A 14,957-nucleotide genomic window follows, 5' to 3' on the forward strand; every position below is an offset into this window, starting at 1 on the left:
ATAATGGAGAAAAAAATGTAGAAATGCAATTTAAGAAGACAGAGAAGCTGCCACTTAAAAGCAATCTAGTTCAGTTCCCAAAGTAAGTTCATTGCCATTATTGATCCCATTTAATGTAAATCAAAAATGGCTATCAACATAAGCGGAGATAACATCATAAAGAAATATGTCACACCTTGCCTTCAGTAGCAACATTTGTGGAACAGTTCTCAACAGGTTTTTCTAAACCCCAGAAATGATGACATAACTGTTGACCTTGTACTCTTTTAAGTGCCAAAATAAGACACCCTCAGGCATCACCTGATGAAATACCTTTAAAGCTGGAATCTGCAGCATATTCTTATTATTATCGTTATTATCATTAGAAATTATAATACTGGTAGATATATAGATAAAGTTATGTTAGAGTAAAATCTTTCATAGTTCCTCAAAAAGAAACTTACTCTGAGACTGAACTAATGATACAATTCCCCTTTCAGAGTAATGTGTGGATTCTACTGCAGGGTTAACTCTGTGTGATAACTGGCTAATTTGGGGGATAGTCTGCTTGGGATTCCCTTTCCTGTTGTACTCAGACTCTTCCTTATATCCGCCCTCAGAAACCTTGTTGCCTCTGTCACCACTGACATGGCCTGAGTAACTGGCCTCTATGCCTCTGGCCTTGCCTTTGCCAAGTCCATCATCCACAAAGCGCCAAAGGGCCAGAGGGAAATAAAGTGCACCTGTTTAAATGCTTTAAAGCTCCCACTACCTTCAGGACTAACTCTAGGAGTGCAGCATGGCATGTGAAGTCCTTTATGGTTTAATGTATGCTGTCTCTCCACCAAAGATCTTTCTTAACCTCTACAAGCATCATTGTTTTCTTTCCCAAGTCCACTGCTCACAACCCCTTCAACATCCCCTTCTTTGACTTGAGAGCAGGTCAGTTCTCCTTTCTGGTAGCCCTGGACAGAGCTCTGTCTCTTTCCTTTAGGTTCCTAGAATGTCTTGTGCATCCTATAGATCCCTACACTTACCATGTTCTGTTGAAATACTCTGTGAATGTGACTGATTCTTTTAGAACACAGCTGTGTCCTGCAGGTTGGGAATACTATCTTTGTCATCTTCATATACCCAGTACTCACCACAGTACAAGATAATTAAGTGGTTGACCTTCCAAAATACATTGTTGAGCTGAGCTGGTGGAATAAACACTGAGCCTAATCATATAGCCTCTTGAAGACATAACGGGGGAGAGAAGCTCTATGAAGTCATGTAGAATCACTCTGGCTGTTGGCTTAAAGAGCAGCCTTTCCATTTCTAATCTAGATAGGCCTAGAGCCACCAGGGCTGCACACGAGCATCACTTGGGGACCTTAAAAAAAAAAAAAAAATACTGGTTCTTGTTTCTCCTGGATTGATTAAAGCTACATCTCTAGGCCTAGAAATCAGAAAGAAGTTAGTGCAGGAGTCCAGAATCAAATGCCCTGAAGAAGTAGTAAGACAACAAGGAAGGGTGAGAAATTTACACAACTGCCAGGAGTTTACTCTTTCTGAGGATGCTCATATTTCCTTTTCTTAAACACTCTGTTAAATCCATTTGTGGACCAGATTTCTTGAGGTTCTCATTCTGACTTCATCAGAAGTCCCTGAATGGCCCAGAACTTCAAGTTGGATGGAGTTCCATTGCATAGCTTTTAGAGAAGCCCATCCACACCCCTGATATACTTTTTCTTTTCTCTTTTTCTGATTCATAGTGATATTTTTATTTTTTAATTAAAAATTGAGATATAACTGATCATATAATGTGTTGATTTGATACATGTATATATTGCAAAAGGATTACCACTGTAGCCTTAGCTAACACCTCCATCATTTCTCATAATTATCATTTCTTCAGAGGCTCCTGGGTGGCTCAGTTAGTTAAGTGCCTGCCTTCAGCTCAGGTCATGATCTTAGGGCCCTAGGATCAAGCCCCTTCTGGGCAGGGAGCCTGCTTCTCCCTCTCCCTCTGCCTGCTGCTCCCCCAGCTTGTGTTCTCTCTGTCTAATGAAAAAATTTTTTTAAAAATCCTTTCTTTTTTGTGGCTAGAACATTTAAGAGAATCTTTTGGCAGTTTTGAAGTTTATAATATAGTAAGTGACTGTAATCACTATACTGTGCATTAGATCTCCAGAACTTGCATCTTCTAGTTACAAGTTCGTATTCTTTGACTGGCATCCCCAGAATTCCCCACCCGTAACCCCTGCTAACTGCCATCCTACTATTTCTGCAAGTTTTTTTTTAGATTGCACAAAGAAGTGATCTGCTTTCTCTGCTACTGTGCATGTTCTCCCCTCCATGCTAAGTTAAAGAGCCAGTGAAGCGCCCCTCCCCAACCCAGACAGTTAGACATGGCCTAGAATTAAATAATCAAACTTGTTGATAAGAGTTATGACCACCATAAGAAGTGGACAGTGAGGACAGATTTAGTTTGAGCAGTTTACTCAATTGGGCAAGTACAAAATGTCACTGTTTCTTTCTCTTCCAGACCCAGGGGACAGTAGTAAGGCCTGTTACCACTGGTATTAGGTCTGTGAGGCTGAAGTTTTCATCATTCTCAAGAGTGAAACTATGGTGGATGTAAGAGGAAGGGAATTTGATATTTTCAAACACTAAGTCACAGAGTAAAAAAAAAAAAGTCTGTGGGCTGCATATGAACAGGACTGAATTTTAACTTGTTAGAGTTTCAACTGTATGCTTAATGGTGATGTGAAAATTAGATCAAAAGAACTTTATACTCTCTCATTCAAGAGGGAATAGCTTGAAAGCAGCAAAGAATTGATCTGTTTAGATGCAATCAATACAAATGACCGAGTTTCAAGAACTGGGTGGGGCAAGCATACATCGATTCTGCCCTCAACATCCAACTGCTGATGGTTGGTCTTACTCTCATTTCAGAGAATTTATGGCCAAGGAATCACCATTAGTAGAGCTGGGGCACTGTAAGAGACACTTCAGGGAAATCCCAGGGATCTCCTGTTCTTCTCCCAAGTGCCCAGGGTGCTAACTTCCTGGGACCCACAGCTGGCTTTCAGTAACATAAGTTCTATCCAAAGCCAAGCTATATGTGTAGGTCGAGGTCTTGGTAATTCCAAACATCTTGCTTTTTTGCAACATTTGAAAGCAACCATAGAAACCTGTGGTGGAATCCATGTTCTCGAGCTGTATTACCTTCTTCTAGACTTAGGGTTTTCTTTCCCTCCCAAATAATTTCCTCAGTTTGCCCATGTCTGCTTGAGGCAGTTTCTCATTTCCATCTGCTCCAGATCATCCACACAAGTGTTTGGAACCTGGATAAATGCACTGAATTGGAAAATCCAGGACTGTTCTAGGTTTTTCTTTGAAGGTTTAGCCTACTCTTCTTGGGGTTTTGCTCTAAGTCTGATATGCTGGGTCATTCAGAATACTGTGCTCCCTGAGTCCCTGATCTGAGGTGATGCTGAGTAAACCCTGAGGTGGGTTTTCAGTCCGGTCTTTGTAATTCATGTACCCTGGGTCATGTGCCTTGGCTGGAGCTGAATGTGCCAGCAACAAGCAGTGCCGATGAGTGAGGAAGCCCAGAGACATTTCAAAAACTTGATTGTTTCTGTCACCATATGCTCTAATTCTGGCATTCTGCTCATGGCACAAATGCTCCCAATTAGGGATGCAGTGAAATTTGGGCCCACCAGTCTTTCGAATTGCATCATTTTGAACATCTTTTCCACACTCCACTGCTCATTACAGGTGATTCATTAACAATATGAAAACTCATTTTTTCTGTGTTTAAACCAAACATCTGAACTCTCCTAAGAGTGGATTAGGCACTGCTAGTCTAAGTTTTAAAAATGTCTATAATCCTAATAGAAACTGTGCCTCAGAATCAGGCAGAGATGGTTTTGAGCATCATGTTCTGTTGATGGGTGACCAGCCCAGAACCAGCACACTCTACGGAAAGTCCAGAATTAAGGCTTGTCTGTGAAAAACAATAGCCTAAATTAATAGAGGAGATGTTTTTCAGGTGCCCTCCCTCCAAGGCAAGTTGCCCTATCGTTTTCTGGTTTCTGTATTTTGAGAAGAATTTGTAAAAAATATTTAATGCACGTTTGAATTCTTGCTTCTCTGTTAAAAAGCTTTTCACAGATGCCAACCAGTTCAGTAAAAGATGAGACCAATGACAACATCACAATATTTACCAGGATCTTGGATGGGCTTTTGGATGGCTATGACAATAGACTGCGGCCTGGCCTTGGAGGTGAGTAGGTTCTCCTCTGCTGCAGCCCACTAAACTTGGCCGATGCAGACCATTCGTTCAAGAGCTTCCTTGCCAGGAGTTTGCACTGATGGTTGTTGCAAAGGCTCCCAGTATTCTTTGTTGTCATTCCCCAGGTACAAAAAGCTGGAGGATGTGGTTTCTCTGCAAACTCCCTTTTCTTCAGATAATCTACCCATTCTGCTTCACTTAGGGAGGAAACAGTTCCTCTGTGTTACTAAAGCCAGAATTACCTTATGCTAAGAAATAATGCATAATCAACTTCCTACTCTCATATTGATGCAAATCCTTTTTGCAAATCCTTTCCACAATCCATTGTTTAATGCAATTGCTCTTTATATCTTCATATATTATGTTTAATTTTTTCACTAGGACCATAATAATTGTATTTACTTTAACCCCATGGAAGTTGATAAAAATAAGTGGTGAGCAAAAGATGTTTTCAGGGCACAATTAGAACAGCTTAATTTTGTGCTGAGTCTCATGTGCTGTCTCCAGGCGTATGCAGTGCCCTTGGCTGTAGCTGATTTAGATGTGGTGCATTTGAACTTGCTCCATTAGGTAAGTTAGAGACCCTCTAGCAACTACATTCTTAGAGGAAAAAGTTCTTTTCCATTATTGCATTTTTAACAGGGAGATTCACTTAAAGCATGAATTGCCATTCACTACATTTTGGGCAGGAAAAGTCCACAAAGCCTCCTTGACACCGTCTTACTCCACCGTCTGACTTACGCCCCTGGGCCTCTTATGTCCAGAAGCCCCTGTCTCTTTGACCACATCCACAAGGATCAAAGTATGCAGCGATCCAGTGAGTTGCTGCTATACAGTATTTTCTCCTCCACCCAGTATGTGGCACACTTCTGTGGTACAGGATCCTGAGAACACCACAGAGAGCCAAAGGGGCTGACTACTGGGGCTGGCATCTCAGTGGGCATCAAAAGTACACACATCATGCTAACACCTGCACATACATAACTACACACCATGCACATCTATGATTACCATGCAGGGAGATGTCCAGAGAAAAAGGTGCCCCTCGTCACCCCGCCAGCCCCCTAGCTGTGACTCAGCAATGCTACCAATGGCATGGCAGTATTTATAGTGAACTGTAGTATACTGTTAACAGTCCCCATTCATGACCACAGGGCCTGGGTGATGCCCAGGGAGCACACACTTTTCACCCTCAATATTATTAGCTACTTTTATTGCTCTATAAATTTCAATAATTGTAACTGATACAATAGTCTGTCATGATAGAAATTTCTAAACAATTCAAAATGCAACATAAGGTGAGATGGGTCTTCTCAAGCAGTCCTGTCCCAAGCTACACTGTGGACATGTTCTCGTACAGCCTTTTCCAAAACCACCCACTGCTGTAGTCTGGAGCTGACATTCTTTCAGATCTTAATCCCCTCATCAGAACTGCCTAACCCTTTTAAAAGGTGTGGGATAGCGGGTTACACAATGTGAGATTGGGAGTACTGTTCCAGGCTTAAGGAGGAGGAAAACTAAAGGCCACCCCAGGTCCCATAGCCAGGGCCCCTTTCTTCTCTGTTCCTGACTGATCTTCACCGGACAAGAAGTACAATGAGAGCCAACACTCTTTCCTTACACGATGGGCATTTTATTTTCCTACTGTAGTTTGGAGCAGTTTGGCTTCCTTTGGTGTTTTTTCCAAATTCAACAAACGCATTATTAAAGCCCTGTGATTGCCAAGAGTGAGATTGGTTCCTAGGTTAAGGACATAACGACGCTGTGATGGGCGGATCCGTGGGAGCTCCGTGCCCAGGCAAGAACCTGTGTCTGTGTTTCAGAACGAATCACTCAAGTGAGGACGGACATCTACGTCACCAGCTTCGGCCCGGTATCCGACACAGAAATGGTAGGTCCCAGTGCATGGCCCCGCCCAGAGCATTCTAAATAAGCACTGAAACAACTCCCCAAAGGGCCTTCTCTACTGACAGGTCACCCGGTTGCCTTCCTTTGCGTTAGGAATATACCATAGATGTGTTTTTCCGACAAAGCTGGAAGGATGAAAGGCTTCGGTTCAAAGGGCCCATGCAGCGCCTCCCTCTCAACAATCTTCTTGCCAGCAAAATCTGGACCCCAGACACATTCTTCCACAACGGGAAAAAGTCCATCGCCCACAACATGACTACACCCAACAAGCTGCTGAGGCTGGAGGACGACGGCACGCTGCTCTACACCATGCGGTGAGTACCTGCAGCTGCCGGGAGACGGCACAGCGCAGCGCGCACATAGGGCCCAGGGCAGCCGCGCACGCAGTGCGCACAAAGCGGGCACAAAGCAGCAGAGGTGGGGCTGCCAACAGTGCCTGGCCAGGGGTGCAGCGCGGGGTCCTTGCCGCCGCCTGTCCTACCCTTGGGGGATCCTACAGCTTAATGGGTACAAATATTGTTTTGTGTGTGTGAGCACCTGCACGTTTGCGATAGTTTTTGCCTTTTCACCTGTCCGTACTGATGTCCATGCAGATTATTTCCCTGAGTTGCAGTAGGCCCGTGTGTTTGCTATCTGTACTTGTTGGCTCCAGATAGAAAGCGTCTTTGGAACAGTGACGTAGATGATGTAAGTTAGGGAAAATTCTCTTCAAGGAGAATTGTTTTTATTGAAGCTGTGCACCCTATAAATTTTTAAAAAGCCCGTTTCTCACATGTTTTGAAAACATTCCAATACCGAGGTTAAATTCTAGTATTTCTAATTTAAAATGATCAGTAGTCATTTTTAAATTCTAAATATTCATTGCCTTCGAGTAAATCAATACATCGACTGGCGAGAAAGGCTCCTTTATAGCTTTTCGGTTCCATGGTGGGCCTAAGTATTTAAAAAAAAAAAAAAAAAAATTTTAATTAAAAAATTAAAAAAGCACTAAATCTAAGTTAAATTTTTAAAAAGAAACAACATGTATTTATATAAACATTATTGGAATTTCTCTCTCCATCAAACTTATAGTTCTTTACAATAAACGATGTTTGAAAGAAATAATCATAGTGGAAATAACACTGATGCTGCATCTTCTGAGGTTCATGCCCTAACATATGTTCCGAGGAATGTTTTGACATATTGTGCCCCAAACCTATTTGACAATAGATCTCGACTTTTCTTGTAACAGCCCCATAAGGATTCTGATAAATGATCCTATAATACACACCTCAGCATTTTGCACTATTTTTCACTCTTCTTTTCCCTACATTGATCTTGAACATGTTTTGACCATGAATGGAAACATAAATTGTGAACATCAGTGCCATGGGGCAGCCTGTTCTCCATGGAGAGAAGTATGTGGAAAAGCTACGAAATATCTCAAGTGTAGAAAATTAGTCCTTGGACATCATTCTTTTTAAAGAGAGTCAGTCTATGCAGTGAATCCAAGGGCACTTTGTTCAGCCTTGTGAACAGAGACCAGGTGTGGAGAGTCCCAGGTCTTAGAAGATGCTGGGTGGGATGAATGATTGGATGCCATTAATGTGGGGACCCCATGTGAGCCTGCTCCTGATCCTCACAGATTATTGACCTTGATTCACATCTAGTTTCTAACACTGAGCAAGTGTAATTAGGCCCAAGACAGTGGGATGCTTTAACCTTGGTGCATGATTGCTTGGCCAGGGCTAGGTAGGCCCCTTGTTTAGAAGGGGAAGGGATAGCAGAGGGTCCTCTTACTGAGTGTCTATATACCTGGCAACTTCCCAAACAGCCTGGCCACTATGTGATATCGTTTGCATTAACCAACAAAGAGAATGAGGCTCTGAGAGATTTGGTAATCAGCCCAAGATCATACAGCTAGTGAGAAAAGCATTGGGAATTTGAATTCAGGTATAACCAATTTTCTTGTTTAATCCACCACACTTGAAAATTGAAGGACACAGCATTACTAGACATATCCTAGCTTTGTTTCTTATTCTTGTCAAATATTATGCCCAAAAGGAAGATGATGAGAACCAGAGCAGCTTGTCAGCAGTAACTTGTCCTTGTTTATGCAGAGGATGTATGCTAATGATTTGCGAAGTTGATAATGAGTTTTCTCTTTCAGTCATATACATTTGGAAAGTGCACGTAGTTTCACTTGAAAGGGTTATGAACTTTATGTGATAGAACTATAGCTATAATTTGATACCATTTTACCTACTGACGTAGCAAAGACAGTGTGATAGGACGAATCACACAGCCGTTGGTGTCCCAGCTGCCCCACCCTGTCAGTGTTAGAGCCTTTCTGTTTAGCATTTGGGTCACTCCTGTCAAGCCTTACAAAAACAATGGTATACCTTGATGCGGTAATTCCCACGTAACATCCATATTAAGGGAATAAGTAAGAATATAGACTAAGCTTTAGGTACAGAGATTTCTATTAATATGTTACTTGTGATACCAATCATTTAAAGGAATCTAAAAAATTCACATTTTCCAACTAAAACTAAGTTTTTACTTTTTTTTTTTTTTTTAAGAGAGAGCATGAATATGCGGGGGAAGGTGGGAGGAAGAGGAGAGAGAGACTCTTAAGTAGGCTCCACACCCGGCAACAGAGCTTGATCTCGTGACCCTGAGATCATGACCTGAGCCAAAACTAAGAGTGAGAGGCTTAACTGACTGACTGAGCCAACTAGGCTCCCCGATTTTTATATTTTTATCCAGACCTTGGACCTAATGAAAAAGATGAAATATGAAAGTGTAGAACAAACTAGGGTTCATGTGATGCTCTGAGACAAATGTCTAATAAAATACTGTTATCAGCTTCTAAAAGTAACTCCGTAAAGATCATGGTACATGGATGGCATTTATTGGTGTAAAATCCCTGCCATGCCCCAGAGATCATATGAAGTAACATTCAAAGATACACACAGTTCTTAAGATGGAATTCTTTAAATAGGTGATTCCAAAAAAGGCAAGGGAACATTTGTTCCTAGGTCTGCCAGAAAGTCTTAGGTGCGGTGCTTGCCTGGAAGTCATTACCAATTTTGATTCTGAAGAACTTTCAACCACCAATGGGGCATCTGCTTATAGGATGTAAAGGTAAAAATCATCAGCTGCTCAGGATAATTCCATGGAGAACAACAAACATTTCTGGTTGGGCCCTCAAGAAGAGGATACATATAGAGTACTGAACAATTTGTTGAGGACAGTCTTTAAACAAACAGAGGGATACATTTTACAGAACTGTCCCCAGAGTTGTGCTTTAAACATTAGACAGGTGGCCAGGAAACCTCAAAGGGAACCCTAACATGGCAATTTCCTGGGCCTTCCCTTGCAGGACTGGAGAAAGGGGGTACAGAGCCCAGAGCTCGACATCAGTCCATCCAGGGACCAAAGGACTTGTCCTTCTGGTCAGCCTTGCTATTTTTTTTCCCTTTTATTCCTGGGTAGAACTTGTGGTTGTCATCACATAGCGGGAGGTCCCAATTCCACACCCAGGCAAACCCATGCAGTATAGGATGACCATATCTCTCAGGGAACATGCCAAATCTGATGATCCATTTTCCTTTATGAACGTGTGAACTGGGAGACAATGCCTTCCTCTCATCTCCACATTCCCCCCATCTTCTAATGGTGAAAACTCTTGTGAGACCCACAGTGATGACCACTTTAGGGCATAGTTCCCTGGTCTTTGTGCCTCTGGCAGAAAAACAAGTCTCTCTTATTTTCTTGTGATGGAAGCCACAATAGGCAAGAAAGAATTTATTAGAAGGCAGGCTCTACTAGGACCACATGATCCTGCCTGTCTCATAAAACCTGAATACCGTTCTATCCAAGATCACCCTGCAAAAGGCCTGTCATAGAGACATCTGGGCAAATATTTTGCACTTCCTTTGGACCACTGCAAGGGTCATAGAATGCATTGTACATAGTAAAAGTACTGGACAGAGTCATGCACTGCATGCCACTCCACATTGTCACTTTCACACACTACATATTTGCCTGTAGTATTTTTATATGAAAAAGGCATTTTTTTCAACTTTTATAAACACCTTTATTATGTGTGTTTTTAAATACTACTCTGAATGCATTTAAAAATGGCAAACACAAAAATAAAATAAAATAAATAAAAATGGCAAACACATCTCTTCACTTAAAAAAAAAAAAAAAACACTGTTCTTTTCCTACCAAGCAAATACAGAACTTTTAAATTTAGTTATTACAATTGTTTTTAAATACTTCTTCACATGAATTATGGAAGATCTATCATTTGTTCCCTGAAATAACACTCTTCTAAAAGTTTCCTGCACATACAGATCTCATAAGCATTTTTATTGCATGTGCTTTTGGCACTTATCTTAATAGAAATGTGTATCTTTATCATTGCTTACACCCCATTTAGATTTTCATCAGTGGAAAGCCTTGCTTTGAATTGAACTATGATGTAGTGAAAAGAGCATGGACTTTAGGGTTAGACCGATTTAAGTTCAAGTCCTGACTCTGTCACTTAGTAGTCATGAGTCCTTGGTCATTTTATCTTTTAGAACCATTTTTGTTGTGTTTCTTTTCTTACTAAGCAGTATAGCTGTAGGGTCTGAGAATTTGTTTGAAAACTGGTAGTAGATACTTTGATTCCTGGAATGGCCACTGGGAGGCAGCATAGTCACATTTTTGCATAGTAATTGGCAGCATCTGTTAAAGTTAGAAGACCAATAATTTGAAGGAAGTTATATGTATATTATACGTGTTTGACTTGTGGATAACATATCTAAAGGAAATTATACATTTATAAGTAGAATTTTTTAACAGTGCACTGATATGTATATGTACCCTTATATATCTGTATTTACACACACATATACACACACCAATGTGTAGATAAAAATGTCTTTCATGATGCCAACAGATATGCTGGCTAAATATTGCAATATTTAAGATAATCTTTATTTTAATGACAAGGACCAAAACGTGAATTAGGAATTTGTAAAACATGGAAAATCACCAAGTATGGAATACAGCTATAACACTCAGACCAAAGGGAATCAGTGTTTAAAGTTTGGTGTGTATCATGTACATGTGTTTTGTGTGTATATCAGTGTATGTCTGCACACGTACTCTCCTATAGCTTTTGAGTGGTCTCACTCTCTGAAAAGTTTTTTGTAAATAGTTTTTATAATTTAAAATATATTAAAAACTCTGCCTCACCCCCCCATCATTAAACATCATTCTGAAATGTCATGGTCCATCACGTTCCATCATGTGGATATCCTGTCATTATATAGTGTCTTAACAAAAATTCACGTCCTTTCCATTTTTCCTGTCATAAGCAACATTGCCATGCAAACTCATAATTATATATTTGGGATAAATTCCAATAACTGACCAAAAGGTGAGACTTCTGATACCCACTTCCAAATTGCTCTTTAGAAAAACTAGCAATTTCCTTTTCACCAGGAGTGGGAGTGGAAATCCTGTCTATTACTTCTGTCTTCACACTTTAAATGCAAAGACGAAGATGGAGTGTTCCCCTTTTTTGCTACACAAGATGTTATTGGTAGCCACTGTCTAAAAGTTGACTCATCCTGAGATTTCTAGTAACATGGGCTTTCTTCTTTCCCTTTGGGAAATGACTCCCACAGGATAGCATGTGCACTGTCTTGACTAAGAAGGATCTAAATTTGGGGACACGCAACCTGACCTAGACCACACCGCCACTCTGATCTCCATTACACACACATCCACACCCTCCCTCAGTTTCCTCAGCCATCGAAAACCAAGACTTCCCCAGGACTTCTCCCCGACATCTCCTGTTCTCCATCAGTCTATTGCACCCTGACTCACCTGTGGGTCCTCTGTGTTTTGGGGCACCATGAGTAATCTCGTTCCCTGCACCTGACACCTGGGCTGGCCCTCAAGAGGAATGCCCTACATATTTATGCAGGGACAGTGGTAATGGAATGCATGGCACTGCCTTCTCTTAGCCTAGGCCCTCCCACTTCACAGACCTTAGTTTGAGGGATTGAGACAGGACACCTGCAGAATTTCTTTTTAACGAACATGCTCAGTGCATAGATTTCCACCAGTTTATAAAGACTAGAGTCGATGTTTGGCTAACAATTTGTATTTGTGGGATACAAATGAGGATATTTTAATGCATACTTAACTGCATATTTGGTTTGAAAACATGACTGGAATAATCCTGGGTCAGTTCAGTCTGGTCAGTCTGGACTTTTGGACTATTAGGCACACATTTCATTAAGGACACTTCATCTTTTGCAAATGGGCCATCTACAGCACATTTTTGTCTTCTGAGGTCCTGACCCCACAGAGGCTGTAAGATATTCTCTACTAGTAAGAGAGAAGCCAGGCTCCTGGTCAGCTCTTCACTTTCCTGTCCAGGCAGGGACCTTCTTGGAAATGAACCACCTACAAGCTTGGGGCCATGTCTTCAAAAGGTTTCCAGGAATCTCTGGTGACTGCTCTTTGGAGATGATGGTTGCAAGTTCTGGGTGGAAACCTCCAGGAAGCTGCTGGCTAGGGTCTTTGCTCCAGGTCCCCCCAGCCCCAGACCCCCAGCCTCACAAAGTTAATGTCTGAAAAGAAAGAACCATTTAAGCTGATCTGCTAATTACTTTTCAGAAACGTGTGGCCTTTATTGTATGCTGGGTGCTCCAGAAACGTAATTTCTTAAAACCTTAAGAATTTATTACCATCATTATGCCCATATGAGGGCATATCATTATGCCCAGATGAGGAATTAGACTATCACTAGAGCCCAAATGCCAAATCCATCCTCCTATATCTATTTTGATATAATATCTTATCTAAGAAGTATACAATAGGAAGCTATGCACGCCTTTTTGCCAACACAGGTGAAAATAATGTCCACCAGGTGGTGCTATGCCAACTTAGGATAGAGAGCATTTCTGACCCTGCTTTACCAGATTCAAGTAAAGCACTGGTTTTACTAAAACACTTTCAGGGCAGGGAAGGGGGCACCTGCTGCATTTCTGGAGTGAGTTGCATGGAAATGAAGTTGGCATATCTGCAACAGATCTGAGGATGCTCAGAGCCAAGAAATCCATCCTTAGCCCCACACTTTCCCCAGTGTATTATCAGCTTGAAACTACCACCAAGCCATTGTGTCACCAGAGTGCTGACTTACATGTTCAAGGGGGTGCTGAAAAGGTCCTTCCCTCCCTTCATCTGGAAAAAGTGAATAACCAGCTCTTCTCTTATCAGCTAGGATTATGGTCAACGAATGCTGAAATTGGTCATCTCATCTCATGCTCACTCTCTCCATGCTTTGAGTTTGAGATGATCTATAAATATTAGACAAGTGTCTTGGGTAATATTAAATTTAGAGGAGTCATTGTCTTGGTAATGTGGCCAATGCAGTGAGGCTTTCTGTATTTGCCCTGAAAATAATGAATTTGTCTGATGTGTATGGAAAGAAAGGAAAAGTGATGCTTATGGAAAAGAAGGAAAAAAGTGGTAGAGTCCTCCACACTTAAAATATTTCCTAGGTAAGTCTGGAATCATGAGTTTTTGTTTTTGTCTTTCCTATAATCTATGTTGTTCAATACAGTAGCCTATAGACACATATGGCATGTTAAAGTTAAATCAAATTTGAGGGGCACCTGGGTGGCTCAGTTGCTTAAGCAACTGCCTTCACCTTAGGCCATGATCCCAGGGTCCTGGAATCGTGCCCATATGAGGCTTCTTACTCTGCAGGGAGCCTGCATCTCCCTCTTCCTGTGCCTGCTACTCTGCCTGCTTGTGCTCTCTCTCTTTCTCCCTGTCAAATAAAAAACAAACAAACAAACAAACCATAAACTCTCTCTTAAAAAAACAAATTGAAATTCTGTTCCTTAGTTGTATTAGCCTATGTCAAGAGGCCAGTGGCTAGTTGTGGAGTGGCTTCAGTATTGGACAGAACAGATAGAGGACATTTAGGTTATGACAGAAAATTCCATTGCAGTCAGCCTGGTTTAAGAGAAGCAAAAACAGTTTTTAGTGGTCATCTTTATCCACTGGCCCTTATTGGCTTATGATGTGCAAAGCACCATAAGCCAATAGGAATGAATAAAAAACAGTGGTCCAAGGATGCTGGGAATCCTCAGACTTCAAAAATATTTTAAAATAGTTTAAAGATAGTTGAAGTATTACCTTTTTTTTCTTTTTGATGAGAACACTGAAGATGTACTCTCTTAGCAACTTTCAAGTATATAATACAGTATTATTAGATTAATAATTATACTATACATTAGATTTCCAGAACATAATCATCTTATAAGTTTATACTTTTGACCAAATCTTCCCCTTCCCCACACCTGTCAGCCCCTGGCAACCATCAACCTACTCTCTATGAGTTCAGATCTTTTAGATTATGCATTTGAGTGGTATCATATAGTGTGTCTTCTCTGACTTGTAACATGTAACATAATGCCCTCAAAGTTCATTTATGATTACTGCAAGTGGCATGATTTCCATTTTTCTTATAGTTGAATAATACTCCATTCTATAAATATACCACATTGTCTTTATCCATTCATCCACAGCAGAGCACCTGGATAGCTGCCAAGTTTCTTGACTATTGTGAATAATGCTGCACTGAATATGGGAATGCTGATGTCTCCTTGAGATCTTAGTTTTATTTCCTTTGGCTATATACTGAGAAGTGCGGTTATGGGATCATATGGTAGTTCTATTTTTTTTTTTTTTTTTTTTGAGAAACCTCTATACTGTTTCCATAGTG

General features: G+C 41.0%; 1 protein-coding gene across 1 annotated transcript in view; it reads left to right on the forward strand.

Annotated features, from left to right (window-relative positions):
- The window catches only part of GABRA5 (gamma-aminobutyric acid type A receptor subunit alpha5), an 80,941-nt gene that overhangs the window by 8,350 nt on the left and 57,634 nt on the right, over positions 1 to 14,957 (forward strand). The window contains exons 3-5 of the mRNA XM_059418490.1: positions 4,134 to 4,255; positions 6,088 to 6,155; positions 6,266 to 6,486. Coding sequence (XP_059274473.1) covers positions 4,134 to 4,255; positions 6,088 to 6,155; positions 6,266 to 6,486 — 411 coding nt within the window. The remainder of the gene's footprint in view (positions 1 to 4,133; positions 4,256 to 6,087; positions 6,156 to 6,265; positions 6,487 to 14,957) is intronic.

The sequence above is a fragment of the Mustela nigripes genome, chromosome 13, assembly GCF_022355385.1.
Source record: "Mustela nigripes isolate SB6536 chromosome 13, MUSNIG.SB6536, whole genome shotgun sequence".
Taxonomy (NCBI): Eukaryota; Metazoa; Chordata; class Mammalia; order Carnivora; family Mustelidae; genus Mustela; species Mustela nigripes.